Genomic DNA, 27,373 nt, shown 5'->3' on the forward strand with positions numbered 1-27,373 from the left:
TGTAGAAATAGAAAAAAAAATTCAAAAACTGTCAGTGTTGTATGATTGCGTGTTAATCATAGACTAGTAATTGTCTATGGTTTTAATTCGGCTGATCTGTGACGATGCCAGATGTTCTAACGTTAAATTTTGAACTTAAACAAGTACTGTTTGTATGAATGTAAATAAACAGTACAGACATTTTTTAAAGAATTGTCGGTGGATAGCTTAGATTGAAAATAAACTGCTACTGGTTTAATTGGAATCATAATAATATACTTCTTTAATACCACAAGATAAATTCTAAAGTTTTGAATTAAAATCATTGAAATAGCGAATGAAAGTAGCTTTAATATATCCTTGTCACAGTTCAAATAATTTTCAAACAATGAAAATCAATGGTTACTAATAATCGAAGGAACCACACTTTAATTATTAATAGCTTATATAATGATATTCCTAGCTCCTTTTTCTGGCTGTGATTTTTACAGCCGAAAGCACAACAGTTTATCATTATAATAAGTGTGAAATACACTCGAATAATAAAGCTTTTCAGTTAGAAAAATTGTATTCGCTTCGACTACCAAATACTTTTAGGCCACTATTTATAAAATTATATAGTAATTAAATTTTTTGCTTGAGTTTGAGAGGCATTCATAAAATTAACTAACTCTTTTCATTACTTTCTACCTCACACCGGCATATATGTATCAAATATATGCACAGGAGTCAATTTATGTCATCTGTCAGAACAATTTCGAGAGAAAAATGAGGTTATGGATGATCAAAATATAAACAAATAATTTAGAACAATATGTACCGGGAATTACTTATATATATTATATTATTAAAAGATTGTAATCTATGTCATAATATTAAGTTTAAAAATGTCTGGTATGTTTATTAAGACAATATTCAGAAAGAAAAAGTTAATATTGGTAGTTATAAAAAATTTGAAATCTATAATTTTTAAATTGGAAATATGTATTTAAATATTTATAGAACTAGTTTATCTGCTTTCTAAAATTAGATCCCATTAGAAATAGGTAAAAGATAAAAATAGATCCCAAATTCGATCACCTTGAAATTATAGGTGAAACTTAAAATATTTGTTTCTTTTTAGATTCTGAAGAAATGCGAATTGTTAAAGAAATACCCCAAGGAGGTATTATTTTGGAAGAAAAACCTTTTGTTTATATATTATGTTCAAAATTTAGAACTGAACGATGTGATTTTTGTTTGAAAAAGTAAGTTATATTCAAAAAGTATGTAGTTCATTGATTTTAATTTTTTTTAATTTTATTGTAAACAAATTTAATAATTTGTTGAAAGAAATTAATGGTTTGTTTGATCTAGTGAATTATGATGTTTAGATGACTGCATGTTTTAAAATTCTGACAAGTTTATATAATTTCAGTTATTAATTTATCAACTTTTCTCAAAACCAGTCATTTTTAAATAGGTTTGGAAAAATAATAAATCGATTTATTTTGGACAAATGCAAAATACTCAGAATTAGAATATTTTGATTTATATTTAACTTTCACAATAGTATTAGTATTATATATATATATATATATATATATATATATATATATATATATAATATAGATATATATATATAATATATATATATATAATATATATATATATATATATATATATATATATATATATATATATATATATATATATAATATTATGTAATTAGTTAATTATGTGAGGTCTTTTATGTAATATTCATAAGATATATTCAATGTCCATTTCTCAATTTGCTTCAAAAATATTTCTCTCCTACTAATATTTAAAATCGCAAATAAATATAATAAATGTCGGGGATCTACGTCCTACAAAAATATTGAAAATAAATTTCTAGGGGTCAACTCTTAAAATGTTCAGTTTGTCAATACACTTATTACTGTGGACGAGCATGCCAAAAAGAGGGATGGTCAGTACACAAACTGGAATGTCAATATTTGAAGCAAATAAGGCCCAGAATATTACCCGATGCTGCTAGAATGCTAGCAAGATTAATTAAAATTTTGGAGAAAGGAGGGCATAACACCAGATCATTTTATTCTGATAAAAAATATAGAAAGTTCAAGGATTTAATGTCACGTAAGTGGAAATTGTTTCAAATTCTACACTTTAATAAATTATAATTATCGATTAGATCATGAAAACTGTGTGCTTTCTTTCAATAATTTTAATAATTGAAATAAAGAATATTAAAAATTGTAGAACATTTAGTTGAATCAGTTAGATTGGTATTGTTATTCTAATAGTTAAAGATACAGGATGTCAAGAAACTGTACTGCCAAACACTTGAAGTTCTTCCTGAGACAGCTAGCATATCTCATAAGAACTGCTACATACAAACTTTTTTGTGTTAAAATTACTCTCTCATATATATCATAAACTGTATATTTTTCATGGTACAATGTTTCAGATTATCCAAATCTCAAAAACGACAATCCCAGGATGGAGCATTTTTCTTCGTTGTATGGAGTTCTGTATGAATTTTTTAGAGGAGAATCTCTACCAAACTCTGCAGAATTAATGGGAATGTTTGGCAGGGTAAAAATATCAACTTAAATATTTTGTAGTTTTCTTTATGTGTTGAAATATTAACATGTAAATATTTACTAATCAAGACATTAAATTTGTTTAATAAATTATTGAAATTTTATTTTTCAGATGTGTGTTAATTCCTTCAGTATTTGCAATCAAGAATTACAAAGTGTCGGTACAGGAATTTATTTAGCTGCCTCTATTGTAGATCATTCCTGTCAACCAACAGCTGTAGTTACTTTCGAAGGAACAACTTTAATAATGAGAGCTTTAGAAACACTGCCTAGTCTGAACTGGTCCAAGGTAAACAATAAATACTTATTCTTACATTCATAGCTCTTCTTTTGCAAATGATCTGATTTATTTCAAATTCAGGTGATAATATCAGCTCACCTGTTATCACTTTGATATAGTAGGGTCAAATGGAATGACAAACTGAGACATTCATTCAGTTCATTGTATTCTAACCCAAAATGCACTAGCCAATACAAAAGTAAAACAAGTAAATATATTCTCAAATTTTTCAATTATTCGTCAAAGTGAGTTTTTTTTACAAAACAAAATTTGGTGCTGCGGTAAAGAGGGAGGAAAATATTTCAATTCATCTGATTTGAATAAGATTAAATAGGACGTAGAATTGAATGAGATACACTTAAATAAGTTTAAATTATTTGAGATTTCATGCAAAAGGAAGGATACTATTATCTGTATTGGTAAAATTCACTTGAAATGAAATATGAAACTTTAATCTTCAAAATTGAGTTAGTTAATCAAATGAAGTGTATAACTATAGCAAATTCTTTAGTTTGGTTCATATTTTCTTCCGAATGTTTGAAAATTGTAGAGCAATCTCAGTGAACGTGAATATCTATGACTGAGAAGCTAAATTATTCTAGGATCACATTAACAAGATTACAAAAATCCTCAGCCACTCCAATTCGTCTCTAATTGAGATGAGACGCGCTAGGAATTGTTTTCTGAAATGCACTTGCAATGTGTGCTTTTGTATCAGTTCATATTTTGTTTGTTGACATTCTACGCAAATGAAAATAGGGGTCATTACTGCATAAAAAAAGACTTCAAGGGCAAATGAATTTCTTCAATATTATATGTGATAGAAACCAAACTTATTTAACAAATACACCTCGTATATATACATTCGCATTATTCTTTCTTAGCGTTAAATTATTACATATTTAGTTGAATTGAATTATACTAGTATTTGGAAATTTTCATAAATCCAACAATTATTATTATTTCTCATCTTGTAGAAGAACACTTAGTCTGCAAATTTTTAAATTTATAAAAATGCAACATTTCATGCTTGTTACAAAAGAAGAATCTGTTCAGGTACGAAAAGTGTTCTGAATTGATAAGTGTTTGCACTTTGCATGGAGATTTGTTTATCAGCACTTACTTTTAACAGGTCTCTGAACAAAAACTTTCTGGTTTCGGTTCCATCTTTTAATTACATAAGAATTTTTTTAAAAATTGCATGAATTTGTAACTAATTAGAATGTTGTGTCCATACATTTTCATTTTTTATTTAATTACTTTAACCACAACTAAAATATATTAATTTTATATTCACTTTAAAATAAAGTATATTTACTTAATACATGGATGAACCTCATTGGTTGCTGGAATAACTAAGATCTATCAACAAAACTGAATTCACTATTAATTATTCTAATTTTATGTGTCAACTCGGAAAATAAACTTTCTCTTTTAGGAACATTTTCATATTGCAATATCTCATTTTTATTCTTCTATGGGATAATAGTTAAGATAGAAACCACATATATGCTGGCAACATCAAATATTTCAATATCATTATAAAAATTGATCCAGAATTATGAACAATATATACAATTTCTAGGACTAATAGTATGCTCAAAAATAAGTAGAACTGAATAAAAAGGGAGACAACCCTTTAAAGGGTTTATTTTTCAAATATTTGTCAAATGGATCTGAATTTATCTCTCTAAGGGTTTATATCTCCATTACCATTAATTTAGAAATAAGTGATAAAGAAGTACCCGAATTTTTGGATATACTATCAGCTCTAATTATTAATGTAGACTTCAAACCACCTTTATCAAATAATAATAAAAACTTTTACTTTATAGGATATTTTTGAATTCTATAAAAGAGAGTTTAAATGAGTAATTTATTTGTTAATGTAAACTCAAAACAACATAATCTGGCTCAATACCCTATAAAATTTACCACCTTTCTAGCACTTGTGAAAAATGCAAATGTATACCATTCTAGAGATTCGATCAAATAATTAATATAGTTTATAGAAGATTTCATATTTTTTCTATAGATTTTCATTAGTTACATAGACGTAATGGCTCCCAAGAAGGAGAGGCAACTAGAATTGGAACAAACTTACTACTTCACTTGTCGATGTCCAAAATGTATTAATCCGGAACCAGTCATATACATGATGGGAGCTGCATGTCCAAATTTGGATTGCGATAATTGTATAGATAGTGCTTCTGTACAATCAAACGATACATGTTCAAAATGTGGGTCAGTAATTACTGGCGAATTCATACAAACATTCTGGGATGTTATGGAAATGACTTGTACTCATCTTGACTCCATGAAAGAAACAATATGTATCCTTTTTGCATCCTTCTCTTCACTGACAATGGTAATTTGCAAGTTATATGTAATTTTCTTTAGGTATATGATGACAATTAATTGAATCCTTAACTTTAGACGTAGTCCTTGACGTTTGTAAAGTATGTTTAAAAAAACAAAAAGGTGTTTTTTATAAATATAATGTTAAACACATCAAAACACTAGATTTGGCATTTGATAGTAGTATAGAATTTGCAAAATATGATGATGCTGTTGAATATGGACTACAACTTGTTAAATGTTTCCAGTAAGTATCTCTGTAAAAATAAATCTACAATCTTATTATAACTAATTTTCACAATTCATTTCTATTTGATTATTCATAATAATAGTTATTTTTTGTAGTGAATACTATGGGACTTATCATCCGTTGACGGGACTTCTGCATTTAAAACTGGCAAAGTTATTACTGTATCAAAACCGCCCAGGAGAAGCTATGGGATATTTGAAAAGCGCTAAAGATATTTTAAGTGTTACTCATGGAACAAGTAGTTCTTTATTCAAGGAACAGCTTGTACCACTTTTTCAAGATATAATGTTAGAAGGTGAAAGTTAGTGAATAAAAGTTTGTCGTGACATAAATCTGCTGAATATTATTTTTTGTTTCTTTTTTAACTAAATAAAACCATTCATCTCAATTATTTTTTTTATTAAAAAATTTAAATCGAATAACAATAAATATCAGTACTAAAATAAACACACTTGTCCATGTTAATAAAAACAATTTTTTGAAGGATCAATGGTCACTCCAATTTCAAATTTTTGGGAGGAATATAATCTGGATCATTCTCATCAATATCAACGGAGGGCGATCTCTTCTGAGATGACTCTGATTTTATAGATGATACTGATACCAGCTCTCCAGAAACTTTGGGAAGTATTTTAATTTGCTTAATGTCAGATATGCACAAAGATGGTTTTGGTACTGCTGTTGCTTTAATTTCATTTTCAAGATCTACAAGTCCCACTGTACCAGCTTGGGGTGCAAGAGTTTTTATTATTTGCCCCTGAGTGTTGATCACCTACAAAATTGTTGTATGAACATTGCGCATTTTCAGTATCAATAGATATTTATAGTGTTCATTGAATACAAATGTTTTTTTCCAATAAAATCCATTTTTATAAAGATTTTGCAAGCAAGGGATTAGTTGTAAACTAACCTTTTTTCCAGCTAACTCTGAATATAGAGATGGAACTTTAGGAGCCGTTTTTAGATCTTCCAAGTTAGTCTTTTTGGAAGAGAGAATGATCTTTGTATATTTAGATGGTTTGTTAAACGTCGCTGGAATAGTCCTCTTTATACTGGGGGTTATAATAAAATTTCCTTGTGATATAGATTGTTTATTAACCAGCATGTACTTAGCTGGAGTCACAGCTTTTGGTACCTGTTAAAAAATAAATTAGTTATACATATTTATATTAAATTGCAATTTACTACTGATAATGATAATGTAAGGACATACTACTATGAGTTAAATTGACATGTATATCTCACACCACTCAAGTTTTCTGAGAGCTCAAATAGAAAAATCTAAGCTGTGCCAAACAAGATTGTCAGGACAAAAATGAGAATGCATTTTGATCTATTTCTACGCAAAGAATTCACTTATCTCATTTTTAAGAATAATTCATGAATGTTTGGAAGTTGGTGGCAACCATTTTGATTATTTATTATAATTGTTTCAATTTTTTGTTTGTTCCTATGTGTGATTTACAATTATGAATGAAGGAAGGTTTAACAGACTCATAGTATAACCATATCCAATTTTCCTTTCTTACCAAAAAAACAACAGAAACTTAAATTTTTACAATAACCATTAAAACATTAAAAAGGTAGGAGTGAGAATTTTGTAGAAGATTGAAATAACTGAAAACTGAACGCTTTAGACATAATGTTTCGAATGAAATATTGAAATTGATCATAGATGATGAAAATGGAATATAAAATACAATTAGGATTCCGTTCAGGTCTAAATGGAAACAGTCGACAAATGAAAATGTTTAACTGAAATAAGCTACTTTGGAAATGGTTGTATACAAAGTGTACAAATGAAAATTACACGTATTGTCTGATATACATCTAGACTCAATTCATCATACTATATAAGGAACAAAAATAATTACACGTAGTATCTGATATACTACTACATATTTTTTTTTATATTACTACTACACCAACACGATAACTTGGTTATCGGAACGCGCGTCAGACAGTGTAGTGAGTAGTGGTGTAAACAGTGTGTTCAGTATGAATATCACCAACGGTTCCAGAAATTCTAACTTAGTTAAGGTTATACCTATTATATTATCTAAGGAACAAAAATAAATAGGCGTACCTCCAAAAAGATGCACAAAAAAATGAGTTGACCGACCACAATAAAATGCAAGGAAAAAACCAATTGGGATCGATTAATCATGTTATTAGGAACAAAAAACCTTAATACTTTTTTTGTCTCAATGGCCAGTAATTTATTATCAAATAAAAAATGGTAAAATTACGATAAGCGTATATTTAAAAAATATTTTTCTCGGCTTAAACTGCAGCTTTTTAAAATTTACGAAATGCAAATTATTTGTGAGAGCATGTTCTTTTAGACAGTGATAATTTTTTTCACATTGACAAATTTGTCTTAAAAAATTCCTAAAATTTGCGGATTTCGAGGCAATGTTGTCTTTGGCAATTGGTATTTATCCTTTATACCATGAAATGTCGAGAAAAGGCTTTTTCAAACAAAACATTCTTCAATCCCACGAATCTTTATGTATACTAGATTATATTAACATTTTTTTTTATTTTGAAGGAGATACAACCATAAAAATGTTACAAAAATTCATTTGTTCTTGCACTGCAAAGATGAAGATATGTCTTCTTGTTTTTCTCAACGTTTGCAATGTTGCGAGCTATCCAATCATCAAACAATTTCAAATGACCATATGGATTCAAGTGACGAATGAGAGACTGAAGATTAAATTTAGACATAGTAGTTGCAATGTCAAAATATAGTAAACTCTATGATGACATATGTATATATTTTATGTAAATAAATAAGTTTGTTTTTTGGAAATAATTTTCATTTTACTTTAACGCTCATGACTTTCTAATTCTTTTTGGTACAATACATTTTGTTGCAGAATTGAAAGAAGTTGTGATTGGGAAAGGCTTCTTTTCGACATTACATGGTATAAAGAAGAATACCAATTGCCATAACAATATTAATAAATAGTCGTCATCGCAAATATGCCGATTTCACGAATTTTGTATGACAATGTAAAAATAAGTATCGCGAAGAAAAAAGATACTGCCTAAAAGCACATGTTTTCACGAATTCCCATTTTGTAAATTTTAAAAAGATGTGGTAGAAGCTGAGAATTTTTTTTGTGCGTAAGTCGAAAACGAAAAAGTTTTCGAAAAAATACCATGAGTAAAAAGTGTTTATTTTTATCCATTTTACATTAGAAAATAATTAGCGCAACATTTTTTTATCATTTTTCGTAATTTTAAAAGTTTTAGTTGATAAAAAATTATTATTAAGGTTTTTTGCCTAATAAGATAATTAATCGATTCCAATTGGTTTCTTCCTTGCTTTTTGTAGTGGTCGGTCAACTCATTTTTTGAGGGAGCGCCTCAAATATGATCCTTGATTATAAAAAAGATGCTAATTAGCATAGTGAGTGTAGGATGAAAAGTATTTTCTACTAGATAGTCGTTCTGTTTCATTTTATTAACTACACATATACTGAAATTGATCAATATACCAAACTTTAGCTAAAAATTTTGTTAAAAAGCGATTAAAAGAAAAGTGGAGTGCTAGTTCCATTATAATATTCATTTTTAACGCGACATCTTATATAATACAATGCACGTGTATATTAGGGTATCATGTACACCGTGACCCAAAGAATCTATTATGTCCCCTTTTCTTGTTGTGGCACTGAGGATCCCAGTATTTACAACTAATCTATTAATCTCACTCCACTAAGGTAGTTCAGAATATGAGATGGCTCTAAATGCTATAGCTCTTCGTCTTCTATTTCATACGCCACCAGATGTAGTGCCATGGAGTTCTGTAGTGTGTCACACTTCGAGAGAATGTTGATGGAGGTCTCGTCCTATGTACGCTACATTCTCTGTTAAGTCTAGCGCCCCTACAGGACTTTTGTTAGTATTCATAAGTTACTCTTCTTTAGGTTTATACATTCAGCAGATCTTCTCTGGTTATAGTTTCCCAGGAGTGTCTAGACCCCTGTACATTGTCTTAAACTGATTTTACACTTATCTACCTCTTTCCAATTGCTTTCTGTATAGCTGATAGCACAAAAGGGTTCAGATCTTATGAAGGGTTTGTCCTCTACTTTGGCAAGTCAGTTATTTCGTTTTCTTCAACTGCAGTGTGTTCCGGAATCCATTGCAGGGTAACTTTATATATCTTGCCTTACTCTTTTTATAAACAAATTCACGTTTTTTCTGGTTTTTATAATTGATGTAAGACAAAATAGAATTCTTTTACTGTGTAATAAAAAAATGGGAGAAGTAGAATATACACATCAATTATTTATTTACCTGGGTAATAAGTTGAATTGACGTCGGTGTAGTAGAAACTGTGGTTGTTGTATTTACCGTTATAGTAGAATTTGCTGTTGTATTTGTATTGATGATTTGATTATCGTCAGCGAATATTATAGGAAGGTCCATAATATCTTGAGTGGTTAAATTTGTTGGAGGCGGTAAATTTGATTCAATATTCGCAGAAGGTATAAAGATAGATTTCTTTATAGGTCGAGGAGGTTTTTGATTAATCAATTGACGTTTGCCTGTAATGTACTTCGCTCCGGAAAGTGCTAAAAAAAGTAAAAACAATTTTATCTTGATCAACATTTTTAGACTAACCTCATTCTAAACAACTATATCAGCAAGATGGTTTTCGTTGAAGAAAGCAGAATATCCAAATTGATCGAAAAATAATATGAAGATTGATGACAATTATACATTTTTTTGTTATTATATGAAAACTTACTTGTTGGTTTTGTAACATTTTTTTGTTGACTTATAGGTAACATTATTGGCGTCGAACCAGTTCCTTTCATATTGGCTCCAATTGTTTTTATTTTTCCATCTGGTAAAAGTAATACGTTACTGATAGAAGTACTAGGTGTTTTAGAATTAACTAATGTAATTTTTGATAAATCGATAGATCTGTTTGGAATTAGTTTGCTTGTAATGTTGCTGTTAATAGTGACGTTTTCTAAAACTGAAATAATGACTTCTTTGAAAAGAATGTTGGTTATTGGTACATTTATAGTTTGTTGGACATGGATATGTATATACAAATAAAATGTATGGTAATAAAGTAGTCATCAAATGTATGAAAATTACATGTATGTGATATTCTTGTAATAACTGGATGACAGACAATATTATATGTCTGTAATTAATTTAAGCTATCCGAACTGTAAAAGAGAAAATAATTATTTTTCTATCTCCTATTCATTCGTGACTAGGGATTGCAATCCAGCAAAGTGGGATTGCAGTTCAATTTTAGGCTCTGCCGGATCCCGCAATATCCCGCCAATGCAAATTTATTCAAATTGCCGCCTTTAATCTACTCAGCAACTCGTTTTCCATTTGAATTGCGCGTCCACACGCACATAGCATGTATCACGCAACCACTCACACCGCGACATGTCAGTTATCACTATCATTTATCAGTGCCACTCATTCACTCATGTCAGTCAGTTGTCGTACGATTAATAAAGTCGTCACTCGTCGACGTGGTTTTGTTTTAGTCCAACTGCACTGCAAGGTTTGTTAGTATAATGTTTATTTATTTGTCATCGAATTGCTGTCCTTAATTGAAGATATCGTCCTTGTTCAATATTGTATTTTATTATCGTTATTATACGCAAGCCGCAAGATTGCAATTTGTACGATTTAAATCAAATTTATACCTAACATTTTACTTTACACGCGAACGACAAATTTCCATTCCACTATTGAAGGATGTTTCTTTCAAAACCGGCACAGAAGGAGGTCTGAAAATGGAGAGAAAGTAAAATGTCTACTATGTTCTAATTTTTTATAAATTAGCCAACGTTCTAAGGCCAACCGGCCTAAAAACCCTCTTGAGAACTAAACACTGTTTAATAATAGGTCAATCATCTCAACAAAACACAGAGGTGTTCTCACCGTCAACATCATCTCAAAATATTGTTGATAAAGGAGAAGAACTTCCCAAGAAGAAAAGTAAAAAAAACTATCGATGGCTATTTGATAAAAGAAAATTCAATACAAACAATCGTTTTTAGAATGGTTCATAAGGATAGTTTTAGTGTTAATTCATTTTGTACGTCTTCAGATTTAAGATATTTGTTTTCGAAGAGTGGATTTCAACTCCCTAACTCTCCTAATATAATCAGATCTACAGTTATAAACTTTTCAAACACGGTTAAAGATGACGTGATTATCGAATTTGCACCTCTCAAGATACAACTCGCTTAGCTTCGACGAGTGGACATCTCAAAAAAAACCATATTTGAATATAAATACTCTTCACAAAGAAACTCATTTTAATCTTGATTTGATTTGAATACATGGTTCGTGTACTACTGAGCATTGTATTGAATTAGTTAAAGTCGGTCCAAGTGTCATGGTAAACGTCGTTTATAAATAGGGCATAGCACTGAGCCTTGGGACACTCCACATTCAATTGACTTGCAAGAAGACATCGTTGTATCAACCCTTACAAGCTGACTTCTGTTGGTAAGGTATGGCTTAAACCATGCGAGAGGTGTTTCCCTGAAACCGTAGTACTGAAATTTGTTGATTAAAATAGTATGATTAACACAATCGAAAGCCTTAGAAAAATCACAAGTTATTGCATTGGAGTGATGGCTCTTTAGGCTAGAGTAGACATAGGAGGGAGAATATAGCATCATTTGTGCATTTGTTACTTAAAAATCCAAATTGATGGGTAGTATTTTATATTTATTCAATTAATCAACATGTTTCATAATTATTTCAGAGGGGCACTATTGTTTAATAAACTAGTGAGTCGTTTCGGCTTGTTCTATTGTGTCTATCATTGGGTCTCATCAGCTGGATGTTTCGGATGTACAGATTTGATTCATAAGAAATGTAAAGTCTACATTACTTGAAATATTGTGTGTATGAGAAAAAACGAACATATTTGAAGGAAGAGAATCACTTGCATAACGTTTATCTACAGGAAAATGCAATTTTACGTCAACATAATAGCTTTATCATATTTTCTAACTTTTGATAAAGCGTATTACTACAATATACTGATATATATTTCTGAATACAGGCTATATAATAAATGGTGTGTGAAAGAAGTTATGAAATATTAGAACTATTAATTATCAAATAGGATAATTCAAAAATCAAAATATTATAACTGATACAGAAGCAAACTTGTTAAGGTATATGGATATTTTTTTATTTATCTTGCATCATATTAAATTAGAAAAGGATAAAATTAAATTTAGAACAAAAAAAGATAATTTTCTTTTTAGAACAGAATTACAGTTATCGATTATATATTAACATCATATCTTACCTTTTATTCCTGAAGTTGATGCTTTCGGAATTGTTGGTGGTATCGTTTTAATACCACCCTGTAGTAAATTTGAAATATTCGTATTTCCATGAACTAAATTTCTGTTCATAGCAAATGCTTGCGTTCTAGCTGTAAATGCAGTTTTATTATTATTCAATTATCAGGAATATATATGAATAAAATGAGAATTTTTCATGCAGGGATTATTATTTTCAGTGAAATTACGAAAACGATTTTTAAAGACCAATATTTTTGCTTTTTTTGCTTTGCTTTTTAAATTTTCACAAAAAAAAACGGAATGATATAGGTCAGATATAGGAAATAAGTCAGAATTAGAAAAAAAGTGAATTGGTAAGACAAACATTAATAACCAATGAAATAGATATAGACATATAATTAGACTTAGCTGATGAAAAGGGGCCAGGAAAACAATGGAAGAAGGTAAACCAAGGAAAAAGCAAAGAGAATAAATAGGACGAAAATCTGAAAACTGTGAAGGATAAGAAGTACTTGTCAAAAACAACAAGCATGGAAAAATGGTTTGTAGAACACAACTTATAAAGAGACATAAGGATGAGACGAAAATAAAATTTTAAGAATGTAACATTTATTCAATGAACGCATGTATAAAATGTCAACAATGTCAAATATAAAAGTAGCAGCTAAGTAAGTTGATTTACCAGCAATAAACGATTATATAGTGCAGCGGTCGGCAAACTTATTAGCCAAAAAACCAAATATGAACATTTTAAAAATTGGGAGCCAAATCTGCTTGTTCAGTAAACTTTTATTACAATTAATGAGTAGTACACTAAATAAAATTAAATTTCATACTGAATCAATATTTATGAATGCGAACAATGTGCTTGAATCTCCTTAAAAAATTTGAATAAGTCAGGTTTATATGTTGTTTTTAGTTTTAGGCATGATTTCTCATCATTAAGACGACTTCTCGGTTTACTCTCAAAAGGAAAAGAACGACAAACGCGAATTTTTTTTAGCTGATCGTAAGAGTCAGTATTCCAAGCGTTGAAAATGATCATGTCTTCCTTTTCCAGGTCATAAAAAGCAGACTACTTGTGTTGTGAACTAGGATCACATGTCTTCTTCCCCGATATTTTCAATTCAACATAAAGACGTTCGAATTTACAGCGCTATATCTCCTTAATTTTCAAATTCAACTTTATTATCGTAGCGTAGGAATTTTGAGTCTGCTGTTTTAAAATTCCTGAAACCTGCTGAGCAACACTTCCCTTATATTTTAAATTATTGTTTATTGTGAGACTCAACTGGGCTGGGAATGAGAATAAAACCAACTGATATGTTCAAAAGGCAATGGACCCCATTGTGGCCAAGGAGAAGAGGCAGGCCGAGAAAGACTTAAAGAAACGAAATAAAGGAGGACATAAGAGTACTTAATATAGATAACTGTAGGGCAAAATTTCGGAACCGAAAAGAGTAGAAAATAATAACAAAAGCAGTCAAGACAAACGATAAACTATAAAGAAAACAAAAATAGAAAGCGAGGAATAATCCACCTCAAAAAAAGGATTTTAAAGCGCTATAAGCGGTAGCCATAATCCAAAGGGTTAAAAGGCTTTATGATGATGATGTTTATTGTGATAAAATTTGTGTTTGTTTATTAATAGAGGAAATGTTTTCAGACTCGGAAAGTGAAACAATGTTTCCCTTTTCAAAATCCTAAGCAAAAATGGATAATCTATTTTCGAATGTTATTAGTTTTTCTAACATCAAAAAAATTGAATTTCCTTTCCCTTAAGATTAAGATGAGATGAAATAAAAGTTTTGGATCCACTGATGGTCTGTTACTTCCAGATAATGAACGCCCTTCTCGAGGAGAAATGCTTTAATTTCCAGAAAAGGGAGAAGCAGAAGATCAGCGAACTAGCTTTCCATTTCAAATAAAAATTCTTGAAATAACAAATCTTTTGAAAATGTTTGCGCACAAAGCGCTTCTCAGTGATTGATATAACTAGTATCTCTTGTTTTCTTTTTCAAAATAACAATCCCTCTTCTTATGTCAGTCAAAATTTTTGTTGCTGCTGTTGAAATTTTTTAACATATTCAAATAATCAAAATATGGTCACATTGTTTTCATATGTCATCGAAAATTCAATGTTCCCCAGTTCTTCTTGGATATACAACTACAGTTGATAATATCTCATCTGAATATACAAACAACGTGTCTAACTTATCTTATTAAATTGTCGTATAGATAGATTTTATTACAAGTTATATTACACTGCCATCTTCAACTCGATGGAGTTCCCAAACAATATTTTACACATACAGCTAGCTTTCCAGTTCCAGAAATCTATGACCTTTAGTATCTGTGATGGCTTCAAAGAAACTTGCTCCTACAGTTATCATCATTTTTTATTAAAGTTGATAATGGCCACGCATTCTAGAGCTAAATGAATTGAAGTTTCATCCTACTTCAATCGGAATCTATACTAGTCAAATTCTTTTATACTTAATCTTATCAGATGCTTCCTGAAATGACAATAAACTGTAAGGAAGTGAGTTGTTACTTCTTAAATCTAAATACATTTTGAATCTAGCAGAGTCAATAATGAGAAGGAATTTTTTTTGGTTTCCTCGCTCTTCTTATAGGAGCATTCTGCTACATAACAGAAAGGCTACTGGTCAATAAAAGGTATTTGTGCTTTTTTTCTGACAATTGTACTGTCCTCTTCATTCCCATTGATTCTTTTGTGACCTCAACACTCCATGTTTTTAATGGATATAATATTGTAATAAATCACATATAATTTGGATAATGGAAATTATAGATGTTTGTTAGAGTTTATTATGTGGCTTGAAAAAGATCAAAATAGCAGACTAGCTATGGTGAAATACATATATCTCTGTAAACGAAATAAATAATACATTGATGCCAATTGTATTCTTACATTGTACATTTAAACAGAATCATAATAAATCAATCTCATACCTAAATTGTTATTACAATTACTTTTCTAGCATCTAAGCATTTCTAAGCTAGCATCAAAATATTGGTCTTTAATGTTTTCATTTATTTAGACAGTATATCCATTACAATACCCCTTCCAAATCACAACATAGATAACTAACCTGGTTGTTGTTGTGGTTGATTTTTAGGTGGCGACGAAGTTGTTTTTTGTTCGACGCTGATTACCGGCTTAAGTGTTTTGATTTTTTTGATCGGTGTGAAAGATTGATCGGGTTTAGCATTTTGAAGGTGAGTTTTGTCTGTATGTGAACTGTCATTGGAAGAGGTATCAGGAGTTGGTGTAGTTGAATAAGGAGGAGATGTTGGACTAGCCGAGTTAGGATTTGCCGGTGTATTACCTTGAGCTATCTGTTGTGCCCATTTTGCTTCTAGACGATTTTTAGTCTTTGAACCAGGAGGTCTGCCTACTACAAGAAAAATCATGTTAATTTGAAAACATTTCGCTTTAAATGTTGAATCAATTCCAAATGTACTTTAATATCGAATACTAATAATTCTTGGGGTTCATGAGTCATGAGGGTCGTATTTTATACTCCCTGTTACGCGAGCGCCATCTAGCGGCCAGATATGGCAACTGGGCATCAGACATATTGTTAATGCGTTTTTCGTAAACAAACCAGGGTGATCACAGCACCATACCTTTGTCTTTCAATTCTTTTAAAGAATTACTGAAAGATTACGAACTGCGCTATAGTGAACTGTTCATAGGACCATATGAAACTACTCAACATGAATATAATAGAAAAAAATTTGGATTTTTCGCACAGGAAATAATGAGACTGAACAAGACTCCGTAAAAGGGCCATCCATAAAGTACGTCACACGTTAATGGGGAGGGAGGGTATCACCGAAGTGTGACATCGTGTGACAAGGGGCATGGGGGGGTCAATAGTTTTGTGACGTCACATGTTAAAATTTAAAATACTAAAATGCAAAGTTTGGATATGAATTGAAAATTTAAAAAATTTTATGTAATGTTGGACTTTATGTTGATTTTATTAGATTATTATTTAATAAAAATAAGTAAAAAATGAAAATAGCTGTTTTCTCTCGATTATTTTTAAATACATACATAAATTTAAAAAATGTGTGACGTCACATCAGGAGGGGGGGGGGGGGGTTATAAAAATGTGACAACCTGTGACAAGGACGGGGGGAGGGGTTCAAAAGTCCTAAAATTCGTGTGATGTACTTTATGGATGGCCCCAAAAGGGAAATATCGAAATGGCAAAGATGATCTGAGATTACTACTAGGAACGCAAAACATAACTTTCAGCAAGGAAATTGATATCTAGTGGAAAAACAGAAACACTATTCAGTTGTATATTGTTTCATGGAAAGATATAGGGACACAAATAAAATGATTTAGGAGAATTGAAAGCAATGAATGTGAGAAGAAAAATTATTTGTGATAAGAGTTAAATCCTGATTAGAAGAAGAAATAAGAACACTATGGTGCCGCATGCATAACAAGTGGAATACAATCCTTGCCAAGCACTATCACATGTTCTCCTAGTAGCACTTTCACACAAGGAGGAAATACAAGGTTAGAGGTGAGGAAATTGTGAGCTCCTAAACTCTTGTAATTTTTCATAACTTCTGCGTGGCCACTGGTCCTTATCTTCCTCCTTATCTTCGTACCGCAGTTCAAACTGGTCACAACTCTCGAACTTTCTTCTGATAGTTCTCATGGTCTTGATGAGAACATTTTTCACTATATACCCTCAAAAAAGCCATACTTCATTAAATTATAATCACTAGCAATGCTCCGATATATCATCTCCCCTCGAAACGCATCAACATGTCATGACTGCTTAATAGATGGCGTTCGAGTCGCATCGCCCTGCAGGGGCGTCGTGCATCCCAAGGATAACTTAATTTGCTTTTATATTTAAATTTAGTACATTTGAAAGTTTAAATATTCATCATATATAACCAAGACCGCAAACCAAGCTAATGTTAATAATATTGTAGCAAATCTAGTAAAAATATTGTTAATTTATGTTAAATGTTTACGACACCTGTTTTTTCAAAATATATCAGCTATCATGTTAAGATATGAAACCTTGAGAGTTTATATAAGAACAATTTGTTGCTGGAGTTTTTTTGAAGAATGTTCTTAAAATCAGAAAGTGTGGCAAGCAACAATTTTATTTTGAATCCTGCAGACAAATAAGCTTGTTAAAAAGAAGATTCTTCTTAGAACTGACAGAATCCTAAACATAATTTAATGGCAATAGTTTTACTTTTTAGTTTTTGAATGTTCGCCGAAGCACAAAACAATAATTTACTGAAATCCAGCCTAACGAACAAACAATTGAGAACGAGAATAAAAGATGGAACCTCCTGATGCTAGGAGCACATCTTTTCACATCATACAGTTATCCTAGGTAGTCACGAAGACCTAACATTAAGATCAAACAAGAGTCGTTGCTCCCTAATTTAATATGTAATATCAAATCACAAAAAATAATAATGAATTGGTTGTTAAAAAATCTTTGTTATATTGTTGTTGTCTGTGACCTACACATTCCTAAAACCTAAAAAACAGTTTACACAAATACTGAAAACTCATGCAAAAAAGGAAGCTGGCACCAATAGCTAACTACTGCTGTTACTCAAAGCAACAAACAACAGAAAACAAGTAAATTGAGGAATAGACCAAAGACAAAGTTTAATAATTAACAGTAACAAAAAATGTAATTGTCAATCTACTGAGCGTGGATACTAGAGAGGCAATAGTCTCCAGAGGAACAAATAGCTGCCAGAAAAGACTATTTTAACCAATAGAGACCTTAGACTACTTCATGACTAATATGTTTTTCCATTAAATATTATGGTTATCCATTAGTGTCAATAGGTCATTCAATCTGGGGACACTAAACATTTTATAACATGCCTGTTACATTTTGTGTAACTTTTATAAAACCCTAGCGGTCGCTGGTGCATACGCTACGAACTCAACACGTATAAAGCGGACGCCATGTTTCGAAGCGCTTTTAATTTGTGCTATATAACTGTAACGGAGCTAAATGGTGAGAAAAGTGAACAAAAACTGAGACGGAACTAAAGCAGAAGTTTGTTAAATCAACTGTGTTCTGTGATCAAAAGTTATGTTGTGACCTTCTTCGAAATAAAATGATTGAATTCGGTCATGAGGATGAGGAACACGAAGTATAGATACTTCGGGATAAGGAAAACGAATTGGAGCCTCATGAATTATTCGCATAATTTCGTTTTGAATTATAATGTCTGTTTTTATATATGTATAAAAGTAAGTGAGTGCTGGATACACACCGTAATTCTTAAAAAAAAACTAGACAAAGAACCATCACATAATGTAACACTCGTTAAGTATAATAACAATTATTTAGTCTCTAATATAAAAAATAGATCTGTCAAAAACTAACAAACTTATCTCTAGTAATTATAAGTCTATGGATAGTATTTGTATTATATATCTAACCCATCAAGGCCTAGTGTTGCCAAGTGGCCACAGTAAATATATAATTTTACAGCGCGAATTTCAAAAAAGCTTAAGAAAATATTGGATAGGAGGCAGCATATATATTTACTTGGATGTGTATAACGTCTTCTCTATTCATGCCAAGTTGCAGATAGTGGTCGAACAGCTGTTTGTCAGCAGGTTAAAGGAACATACAGTCCGAGAAAGTACATATTCTCTTTTCACCAGAAACAAATATTCATACTTTTGTGATGTGGTATTTAAGTAAACACAAATTGAACCTATGTCCAAATCCTTTCCCAAACCAGACTACAATCAATATTATATATCTCCTGTAGAGTTGTTTGAACTATTTTTTGGTGAAGATGTTTTCCAACATTTGCAGAGTCTTTCATACAAATATTACTCTCATTTTTGTAGGTTTCAACTAGGTTAATTTCAAAAATTTTTTTAAACAATTGTTCCTCTAACATGCAATAAAAAACAGTTATAATAGATATCACTATCCTCTAAAATAACAACAACATGCTCATGTAGCAGAAGCAATGAATATTTTTATCAAAACCTGGTCTAGGTATCCTAGCGGGCGTCGGAGAAGGCGGTTCACTATCCAAAGAACTTGTGTTAGAGTTGTAGCGTTTACGTTCAGCATTACCTTTTTTTATTGGAGTTTCAGGAGGTACATGAGCAGGTGATTGTCGTATTTGCGGTGGGTACGGCGAGAGGATCAATCCACTTACAAATTCGCCTATCTCATCCTGAAATAAAGGAAAAATATGAGGTGGACTGAGAATACCACCTAAATAAATAAATAAAAAGCAAGACACATTTGCTTTATTTCAGCTGGGTTTTATTAGCAATAAAGGAAAATTCTTGAGTCTATGAGATATGTTTAAAAAATCTCACTTCCAATTGTAGAACAATCTTTAATTGTATAATAAACATACTAACAACAATCAGTGCATATACAATATCGAAAAATAATTTGTAGAACATATGAATATCAATGTAACTTCTGAAACCAACTTAATTTCAAATTATTGCAACAATTGGACGTTGGAATGAATTATAATAAACTTCACTCTACTCTTTGAGTTACCTAAATTGCTGTGGTTTGAATAGTATCGAAATCAATCAACATTAAAACAAGAGAGGAGAGATTTTTACAGAATACACAAAAATGAGAATTTTTAAATGAAACTTTATTGAATTAATAAGGTCACTTGTGACAAAACTAATCACAAATTATTTAACTACAAATAATTTTAGATCTTTTCTGCAAAATGGCTCCAAATACTTAAAAAAAAAACAATTAAAATAAAGATGAAACCTCTATGAAAATAAGGACTCAAATAATCCAGATCTTTCAGGTAAAAATTTTCAGAATTTATTTATGTCTTTGGTAGATAACACATCAATCAATAAGTCAAGTGACTAACTAAGGAAAACACATTTTTTGCCAAAAATCGATATTCATCAATGTAATCCCCTTTAAGAACCATACAATTATTTCAACGCTTCTCTAATTTCTCGATGCCGTGCTCGTTGAAGAATTTATCTTTTTCCTCAAAATAGGCTTCAGTTCCAGCAGTTGCTTCTTCATTTGAGCTGAATTTCTTACCAGCGAGCATTTTTTGAGATCAGCAAATAGCCAGTAGTTTTTGGGGGCCACAACTAGACTATACGGTGGATGGGGAAGTAATTCAAAGTGTTATTTGTTCATTTAACCATCATTGTCATCTACTTGTGAATCGGTGCATTGTATTGGTGAAAGTGGTTTTTACTTCGACATATGAGGCCGTTTTTCCTTGACTGTTGTATTCAAATGATCTAATGAGTTATTCTCTAATGATTGTCTCTTTGGAGATAGTCAATGAACAATATTCCATGCGCATCCCAAAATTCTGAAGCCATAACCTTCCCAGTTGACTGCTGTGCATTTGGATGCTTCAGACGTGGTTCAGCGGCTGCAGTCCACTCAGATGATCCCGGAGTGAAGTGATGGATCCATGTTTTATCCGTTGTCACATATCGACGCAAATAATCTGATTTATTACGTGTAAACATAACCAAACACTGCTCTGAATCATCATCAATTAAACACGTTGATTTTTTTGGTCGACGGTTAGTGCATAATTGTAAAAACACTGTCTTCTGATATATTTACGGCCTCAGCTATCTCACGTAAAATCACTTTACGATTAGATATAACCAATTTGTGGGCTTTTTTAAATGTTTTCTGGAGTAACCACTTCAATTAGACGACCAGAACGTTCACCATAATCGGTGTTTGAACGTGTACAGTATTTTTTCATCAAGAAGGAATGATAAATTGTTACTTTACAGTAACAGTTTGTTTGGTACTCTTTTGTATGCTTCTTCATAATTATTATAGCTAATGGTACTTTAACCTTGAAAATTATCACAAAAAGTAAATTAGAGCCAAAGACAAATCGTAATTCACCCATTTCCCCTACACTCGGGGAATTCTATCCAAACTTACAATAGTAAATTGTAATTAAATTGGTTGAGTATTTTACTATAATATTCCTATGTTCCGGAAAAATGTTTCTAATACTGTATATTTTTTAAATTGAGTAAAAATAATAAATCCGTATACAAGAGTCTTTTGTTAAAAAAAGAAGTATAAAAAAACTTACCACAATGCACCTATCTACAATACTCTGTGTTATACCTTCTTGTTTTTTCTTTTTCTTGGATACTCTCAAATATTCATCAGCAGATCCTACTACTAAGAGACCTGTTTCCACTCGCATCCGTTCTCGTAAATCTTCTAAATCTTCTTGGCTATTGATAAAAATATTGTATATATTCTAATACAATAATTGAATAAAATGCTATCTTAATGGTAGAAAACAAAAGGTCCGAATAGGTTAAGATAATAGCGATATTTCCAAAACATAGATACAGGAGTACCACAAGGTACAATCTTGGGTCCTTTGCTGTTCATAATATATATAAATGATTTATTGATAAGTATGCCTGAAAATATAGTATCTTATGCGGATGATACCGCAATTTTTTCAAGAGGTAATGATTTGGAAGATGTAGAATCATCAATGAATAAATATCTTGAAGAAGTAGCAATATGGCTTGATTTGATAATAAATATATATATATATATATATATATATATATATATATATATATATATATATATATATATAGATAAGACTTGATCCTTGACATTAGTATTTATATTAGTTTAAAGTTAGTTTTTGAGGTGAACAAACATGGCTAAGAGAGTCTTGCCATGCTTGTCTCACGTCTTCAGACTGACCAACAGGAAACTGGTTCTCCTCTGCCGGATTATTTAGTGATTTGTATTACTTTATAATGTAATGTACTGTTATTCTGGTAAATAAATAAATAAATTATATTATTTAGCTTAACAGTACTTACGTAGATGTACTCGAACACTGACCAACAATAAATAAAACAGGACACTGTAGTTCCAATATATTATCATCTGGTTCACCTCTTGGACCTATAAAAATTATTTTACTAGTGTTAACTAGAACGCTTTTTGTTAATACAATTTGTGACAAAAAACGGGACTGATCTAATATTTTCTTATCAGTAGATAGATGAATTGAGCAAGATTTTACCTAATTGGTACCAGGAAGCCAGTAATTCAAATATGTCAATTTTTTAACAATAGTTTTCTAATAAGAGTTTTTGACAATACCATCTGCTTTGGAATTTGGAAGTGTAGTCAATTCAAAATGAGGGTTAATAATTCAAGTTTAATCTCTAGGTATTGAGTATATATATATATATATATATATATATATATATATATATATATATATATATATATATATATATATATATATATATAAAGAAAACATATGTTGTATATTTGAAGTAAACAGGAGAATGGTGAGGTGGTATATTGACCTATTTTTGTTTTCTACATCCTGGGATTGATATGGTGTTAATAGTTTGAAGCAGAATAAATAATGAATGGTAAGTGGACTAAATCAGTTACAAATGAAACCCTCACATAAATTTCTATTGATCTAAAAAATTGTTGATTTTTTGGAATAAAGGGAAGTATTATACCATATTATTAATTTCTGGCAATAATTTATTTTTTTTATTAATTGTATATTTTAACTCCTCCAAGAGCTGTTTTCAACACCTATAGCTCAGCTTCCAATTTCAGAGTTTTAATTAACTTCAGTATATGTCGTATCTTCAAGGTTAGATTGTCGCCCCTACAAATATTTTATTTTGAAGAATTTGCATATTATACATCTTGGTATTATAGAACTAGATGAACTGAGTTTTATTCTCCTGGCATTACAATCTGGACTCATCAGTTTCTGCTACTAAATCTCATTTGGTGATTTTCAAGGCGGTAGTGCCCTGTGAGGAAGCTGGTGGGACTTGTTTTTATAAAGATTATAAAATACATTTTAGATCTAGAAATATCAAAGTTCTGAAGGAACTAGTTGGAGTAATTTAGCCTAGACAGGCACCACCTGAGTACTTATCTTCCTGCTACTTCTGAAACTCTTCCTCAAAAAACATTTTAATACATAACTGAAATACTATAGGCTAATAGAATTTACTTGTGCCCCTTTTCCAATATGTGTATTCCTATTATTGTTACTTATTTGAATTGCTGGCACAGAAATTCAATGCTGTGATAGTTGTTTGGCTACTAGAATGAATTGCTATATTACATGTCTAACAATTTTAGTTCAAAATTACTGCAACAAATGTTAGATAATAAAAAACTGAGTAAACTTTTAAACTACATTTCATGATAAATTACATCAATCAAATTACCTTCTGCAGTGAGCAAAGAAAATCCTATTGAAATAACACATAGAACAGATTCAACTTGTGCTACTTGTAATGCTAATGCTGCCCCACTATTAAATCCAGCTAATATAATATTTCTACCGGGATAATCTTCTCGTACATCTTGAATTTTTCCCCTAGTTACTGAAAATAACTGATCTAAAATGGTAGGAATTGCCATTCTGTGTCCAGTAGAACCTGTAAGGTACACAATAAAAATTTATGTCTTATTGAGATGGAGGGATTAGTATTCTTTTGAGTTTAGGTACCCATAATAAGAATATTATCAAGAAAATGAGAAGATATTTTCAAATAAATTCTTTCAGTACAATCTTTACAAACTACAAAATAGTAACAAGGTACAACAATGATGAAACTGATCTAATTTTTATTGCAAACACCAAAGGAATATTCCGACCATTCTTTTAAAGGACCTTAATGACTAAAAAATATGGTTAGGTTTCTTACACTTAAGATTATAAATAGAAATAAACTGACCGAAATTCACTGGAACTGTAACAACAGTAGCCAGATTACTAAGCAAATTGATCCACTTATGAAGCATTTTAGAGATTGTAGGACCTGATGGGACAACTATTATAACTGGGTTTCCTGGAAGTTTCTTTGGTTTGTCTTGCATCAAGGTAGTTGATAATGGATCCCATGGTTTTTCTAATAACGGTGCTAAGTTAGAATTATTCAAAGTGCCATTACGAACTGACGCTGCAGACCCATGCATCATTTTATCAACAAAAGTTGGAAGTTTTGATTTTAAAGTCTACAAAAAATACATATAAGTAATAGTAACTTTAAAACAGAAAGTTAATCAGATATTTTATTTTCCAACCATAATTAAAACACTTTGATTTTTTAGTCCTAAAAAATACACATTGAGGTATACTTAGAATATAACATTAATGTAATTTTCGATCACACAGTTTCAACAAAACATGTACAAATGAAGTTTGGAACAAAAATTGAAAATTAGCGTCCGGGTAGGGTTTATATCTCATTTTTGGTTTTAGTTAAGTAAAAAACATTTCAGTAAGTTTAAGAGTTAGCTTATATTAATCAATCACATCTAAAAGAATCAATAGTTTGAATCTTTTTAAGGATTACTTTGGATATGCAGTCGAACATTGTTGTGCATAAAAGAAAATTATATTTCCCTACAAAATGAGCTAGAGGTACTACTTGTGGTTCTAATATGTTAACAAAGTACCTGTGACCATCAAGAAAACCTCTTGTGACTGTTCATATTAAAGCAAATGAATACATTAATGTGAATAAAAGAAAGATTTGTCTATACTACTGAAAATATGCATTACATATATTTCCAACAAAAATTTATATATTTCATATACATTACCTGTAGAATATCAAGATAGAATGCTAAGTAATGTGGACCTAAATTATCTGCCAAAAGTTGATGTAACCACTGAACTAATTTAGGATCCCATAAGACTGATGCTAGAAGTCTTCGGAATCTTTGTACAGCTTTATCAACTACAGTTCTTCTTAACAATGGTTCATTTTTGGAATTGGAATAAGCTAGTCTTGCCAGATTGAAATTATTTAGAATGCTCACCATACCATTAAACAACTTGTTTTGATTAGTTGTCCAGTATAATCTGAAACATATAATTGTAGATGCGCTAAAAAATCTGTGTTTTCAACTAACTTTGAAACTTTTTCTTCCCAATCTTCTTCAGAATCAGTTTTCGCAGAGAAAGCAAATTTTTCACATTCTTCCATTAAAATTTTAGCTTTGTCTACATCATAGTTTGGTACGGGTACTTCAACTTCCGCTTCAACATCTATAAATTCTGAATCTTGATTAGGTGTTGACTTGATTCTAACAGGTACTAGTTTAGGTATGAATAAAGTTTTAGTGGGTTTTAAAAAGCTAGCTTCTGGTCGCCAATTCCAAGGTCTAGCATAACAATGGTCGGTGGATACTGTCCAATTTTCTCTATCAAAACTGTTGGTTAATTGTGTAGGGTATGTGTACCTTGCTTCTTCTACAACCATATTTGATTTTGCACTAAAGCTAGGTAATGCGAAATTGAATTCTTCGGATACTCCACTCAAAGATGTTTTATTTGTACCAAGAAGCTAAAAATTATTCAGAGAATCGAGCTACTTCGAAGATGGAAAGTTAGTAAATATAACCTAAAACCCAAAATACCTCGATTGGTAAAAATTGATCGTCAAAAGAATCTTCCTTGAATTTTATATTTTCATCTACATTCAAAATATCTTCAGACATTTCACTTTCCCTTCAAACAAGTTATATAAAGTTGATTATTAATAATACTTCAGCATTTATCATTTAAGCCGTTTCTTTCTCATCAAATAATCTGTTTATTTGGTTGCCTATACATCATATGTATTAAATACATCATAGAAAAACTAATTTCATAGAAAAATATTAAATGCTGATGCAATTGACTATGGCTAAGGCTACATTCCACAATGGGATCCAGATTTATTTCGGAATGGATAGAATGGAACCAGCGATTATACTATATTATATTATTTCATTCTGAATGAAGGTAGGATAAGAAACAAAGATGCTGTATTTATTGAGAATAATAATAAAAAGTTATTTTATGAATATCTGAAATTTTAACTGTTATGATAGATAAAAGTTAATATTAAAAATCAGTAAGTCAAAGCTACAACAACAAACATAAATAAAATACGTAAAAATTAAAATAACACCTGTATAAGATTCCGTTGTACAGCATAAGTGTTTTTAAAACTTCTGTGGTTCTACTTAAGCGCGAAATACTATTTGGAAAAAAATCTATAAACACTCTGACCATCCAAGAAAGTTTAAAATGGTAAATGCAATAAATTTGAAACGCTAGAATTAGACGATTTTTAGCTGTTTGTGAGCTGGAACAAACCTTTTAAATTCATTCTTGGATAACGCACTTTTATCCGATTATTTTAAATCTGATTAAGGACTGGAATAATATTATGTTTACATGCCTTCCAGTAATAAATTCAATTTTGCCATCATATTTTTATGTAATGTAGGTCATATTACTATATAGTATTTGTTATATTATGTTTTTATAAATATTTTTAATTATTTTATATATCATTCAAATTTCGAATTCTGAATGGGAATGAACGGTGATTCAATTCCAACATAGAATTGAAACACTGTACACCAAGCATTTAAAATTCGTTTAAACTTCTTATAATAATCTATATGGATTTTTTTGTGAAGACCACGCATATTTTTCAAAATTAAATTGTAAAACTGGTTGCATA

At 30.5% G+C, this 27,373-nt stretch overlaps 2 protein-coding genes and 1 long non-coding RNA gene across 12 annotated transcripts; 2 read left to right on the top strand and 1 right to left on the bottom strand.

Annotated features, from left to right (window-relative positions):
- The first annotated feature begins 720 nt into the window (after positions 1-720).
- On the top strand, positions 721-5,840 carry LOC130897888 (histone-lysine N-methyltransferase SMYD3). 3 transcript variants are annotated; one of them, XM_057806837.1, is made up of 8 exons: positions 721-873; positions 1,103-1,226; positions 1,856-2,097; positions 2,429-2,556; positions 2,677-2,853; positions 4,880-5,177; positions 5,287-5,449; positions 5,548-5,840. In XM_057806837.1, exons 1-8 carry the CDS (start codon positions 867-869, stop codon positions 5,756-5,758), a joined length of 1,350 nt encoding a protein of 449 aa, XP_057662820.1. In that variant the 5' UTR covers positions 721-866; the 3' UTR covers positions 5,759-5,840. The 3 variants fall into 3 exon arrangements, with proteins under 3 accessions (XP_057662820.1, XP_057662821.1, XP_057662819.1); XM_057806838.1 differs by having other exon boundaries at positions 741-873; positions 5,305-5,449; XM_057806836.1 differs by having other exon boundaries at positions 743-873; positions 5,281-5,449.
- On the bottom strand, positions 5,839-26,462 carry LOC130897886 (KAT8 regulatory NSL complex subunit 3). 8 transcript variants are annotated; one of them, XM_057806827.1, is made up of 14 exons: positions 26,277-26,462; positions 25,770-26,203; positions 25,458-25,719; positions 24,587-24,866; positions 24,074-24,286; positions 22,679-22,763; positions 21,916-22,063; positions 19,911-20,013; positions 15,891-16,196; positions 12,777-12,905; positions 10,218-10,451; positions 9,764-10,041; positions 6,363-6,587; positions 5,839-6,224 (listed from the first exon to the last, which is right to left on the bottom strand). In XM_057806827.1, exons 1-14 carry the CDS (start codon positions 26,355-26,357, stop codon positions 5,946-5,948), a joined length of 3,057 nt encoding a protein of 1,018 aa, XP_057662810.1. In that variant the 5' UTR covers positions 26,358-26,462; the 3' UTR covers positions 5,839-5,945. The 8 variants fall into 8 exon arrangements, with proteins under 8 accessions (XP_057662810.1, XP_057662809.1, XP_057662816.1 ...); XM_057806826.1 differs by having other exon boundaries at positions 19,821-20,013; XM_057806833.1 differs by having other exon boundaries at positions 16,128-16,196; positions 26,277-26,451.
- On the top strand, positions 10,935-18,518 carry LOC130897890 (uncharacterized). Its single transcript, XR_009059804.1, has 3 exons — positions 10,935-11,003; positions 12,525-12,639; positions 18,043-18,518. It is a non-coding gene; the product is annotated as an uncharacterized LOC130897890 (long non-coding RNA).
- Positions 26,463-27,373: the final 911 nt, after the last annotated feature.

Source organism: Diorhabda carinulata, chromosome 9, assembly GCF_026250575.1.
Source record: "Diorhabda carinulata isolate Delta chromosome 9, icDioCari1.1, whole genome shotgun sequence".
Lineage (NCBI taxonomy): Eukaryota > Metazoa > Arthropoda > Insecta > Coleoptera > Chrysomelidae > Diorhabda > Diorhabda carinulata.

What these genes read in the sequence shown, in the direction of transcription:
- LOC130897888 (XM_057806836.1), top strand. An exon ending in TGTGATTTTTGTTTGAAAAA is followed by an intron (nt 1,227 to 1,855) that starts GTAAGTTATATT and finishes ATAAATTTCTAG; the next exon opens with GGGTCAACTCTTAAAATGTT. An exon ending in TAATGGGAATGTTTGGCAGG is followed by an intron (nt 2,557 to 2,676) that starts GTAAAAATATCA and finishes TTTATTTTTCAG; the next exon opens with ATGTGTGTTAATTCCTTCAG.
- LOC130897886 (XM_057806826.1), bottom strand. Translation starts at nt 26,357, where the DNA reads ATGTCTGAAGATATTTTGAATGTAGATGAAAATATAAAATTCAAGGAA. An exon ending in ATCAATTTTTACCAATCGAG is followed by an intron (nt 26,204 to 26,276) that starts GTATTTTGGGTT and finishes AATAATTTTTAG; the next exon opens with CTTCTTGGTACAAATAAAAC. An exon ending in TTCTTTGCTCACTGCAGAAG is followed by an intron (nt 22,764 to 24,073) that starts GTAATTTGATTG and finishes TAATTTTTATAG; the next exon opens with GTCCAAGAGGTGAACCAGAT.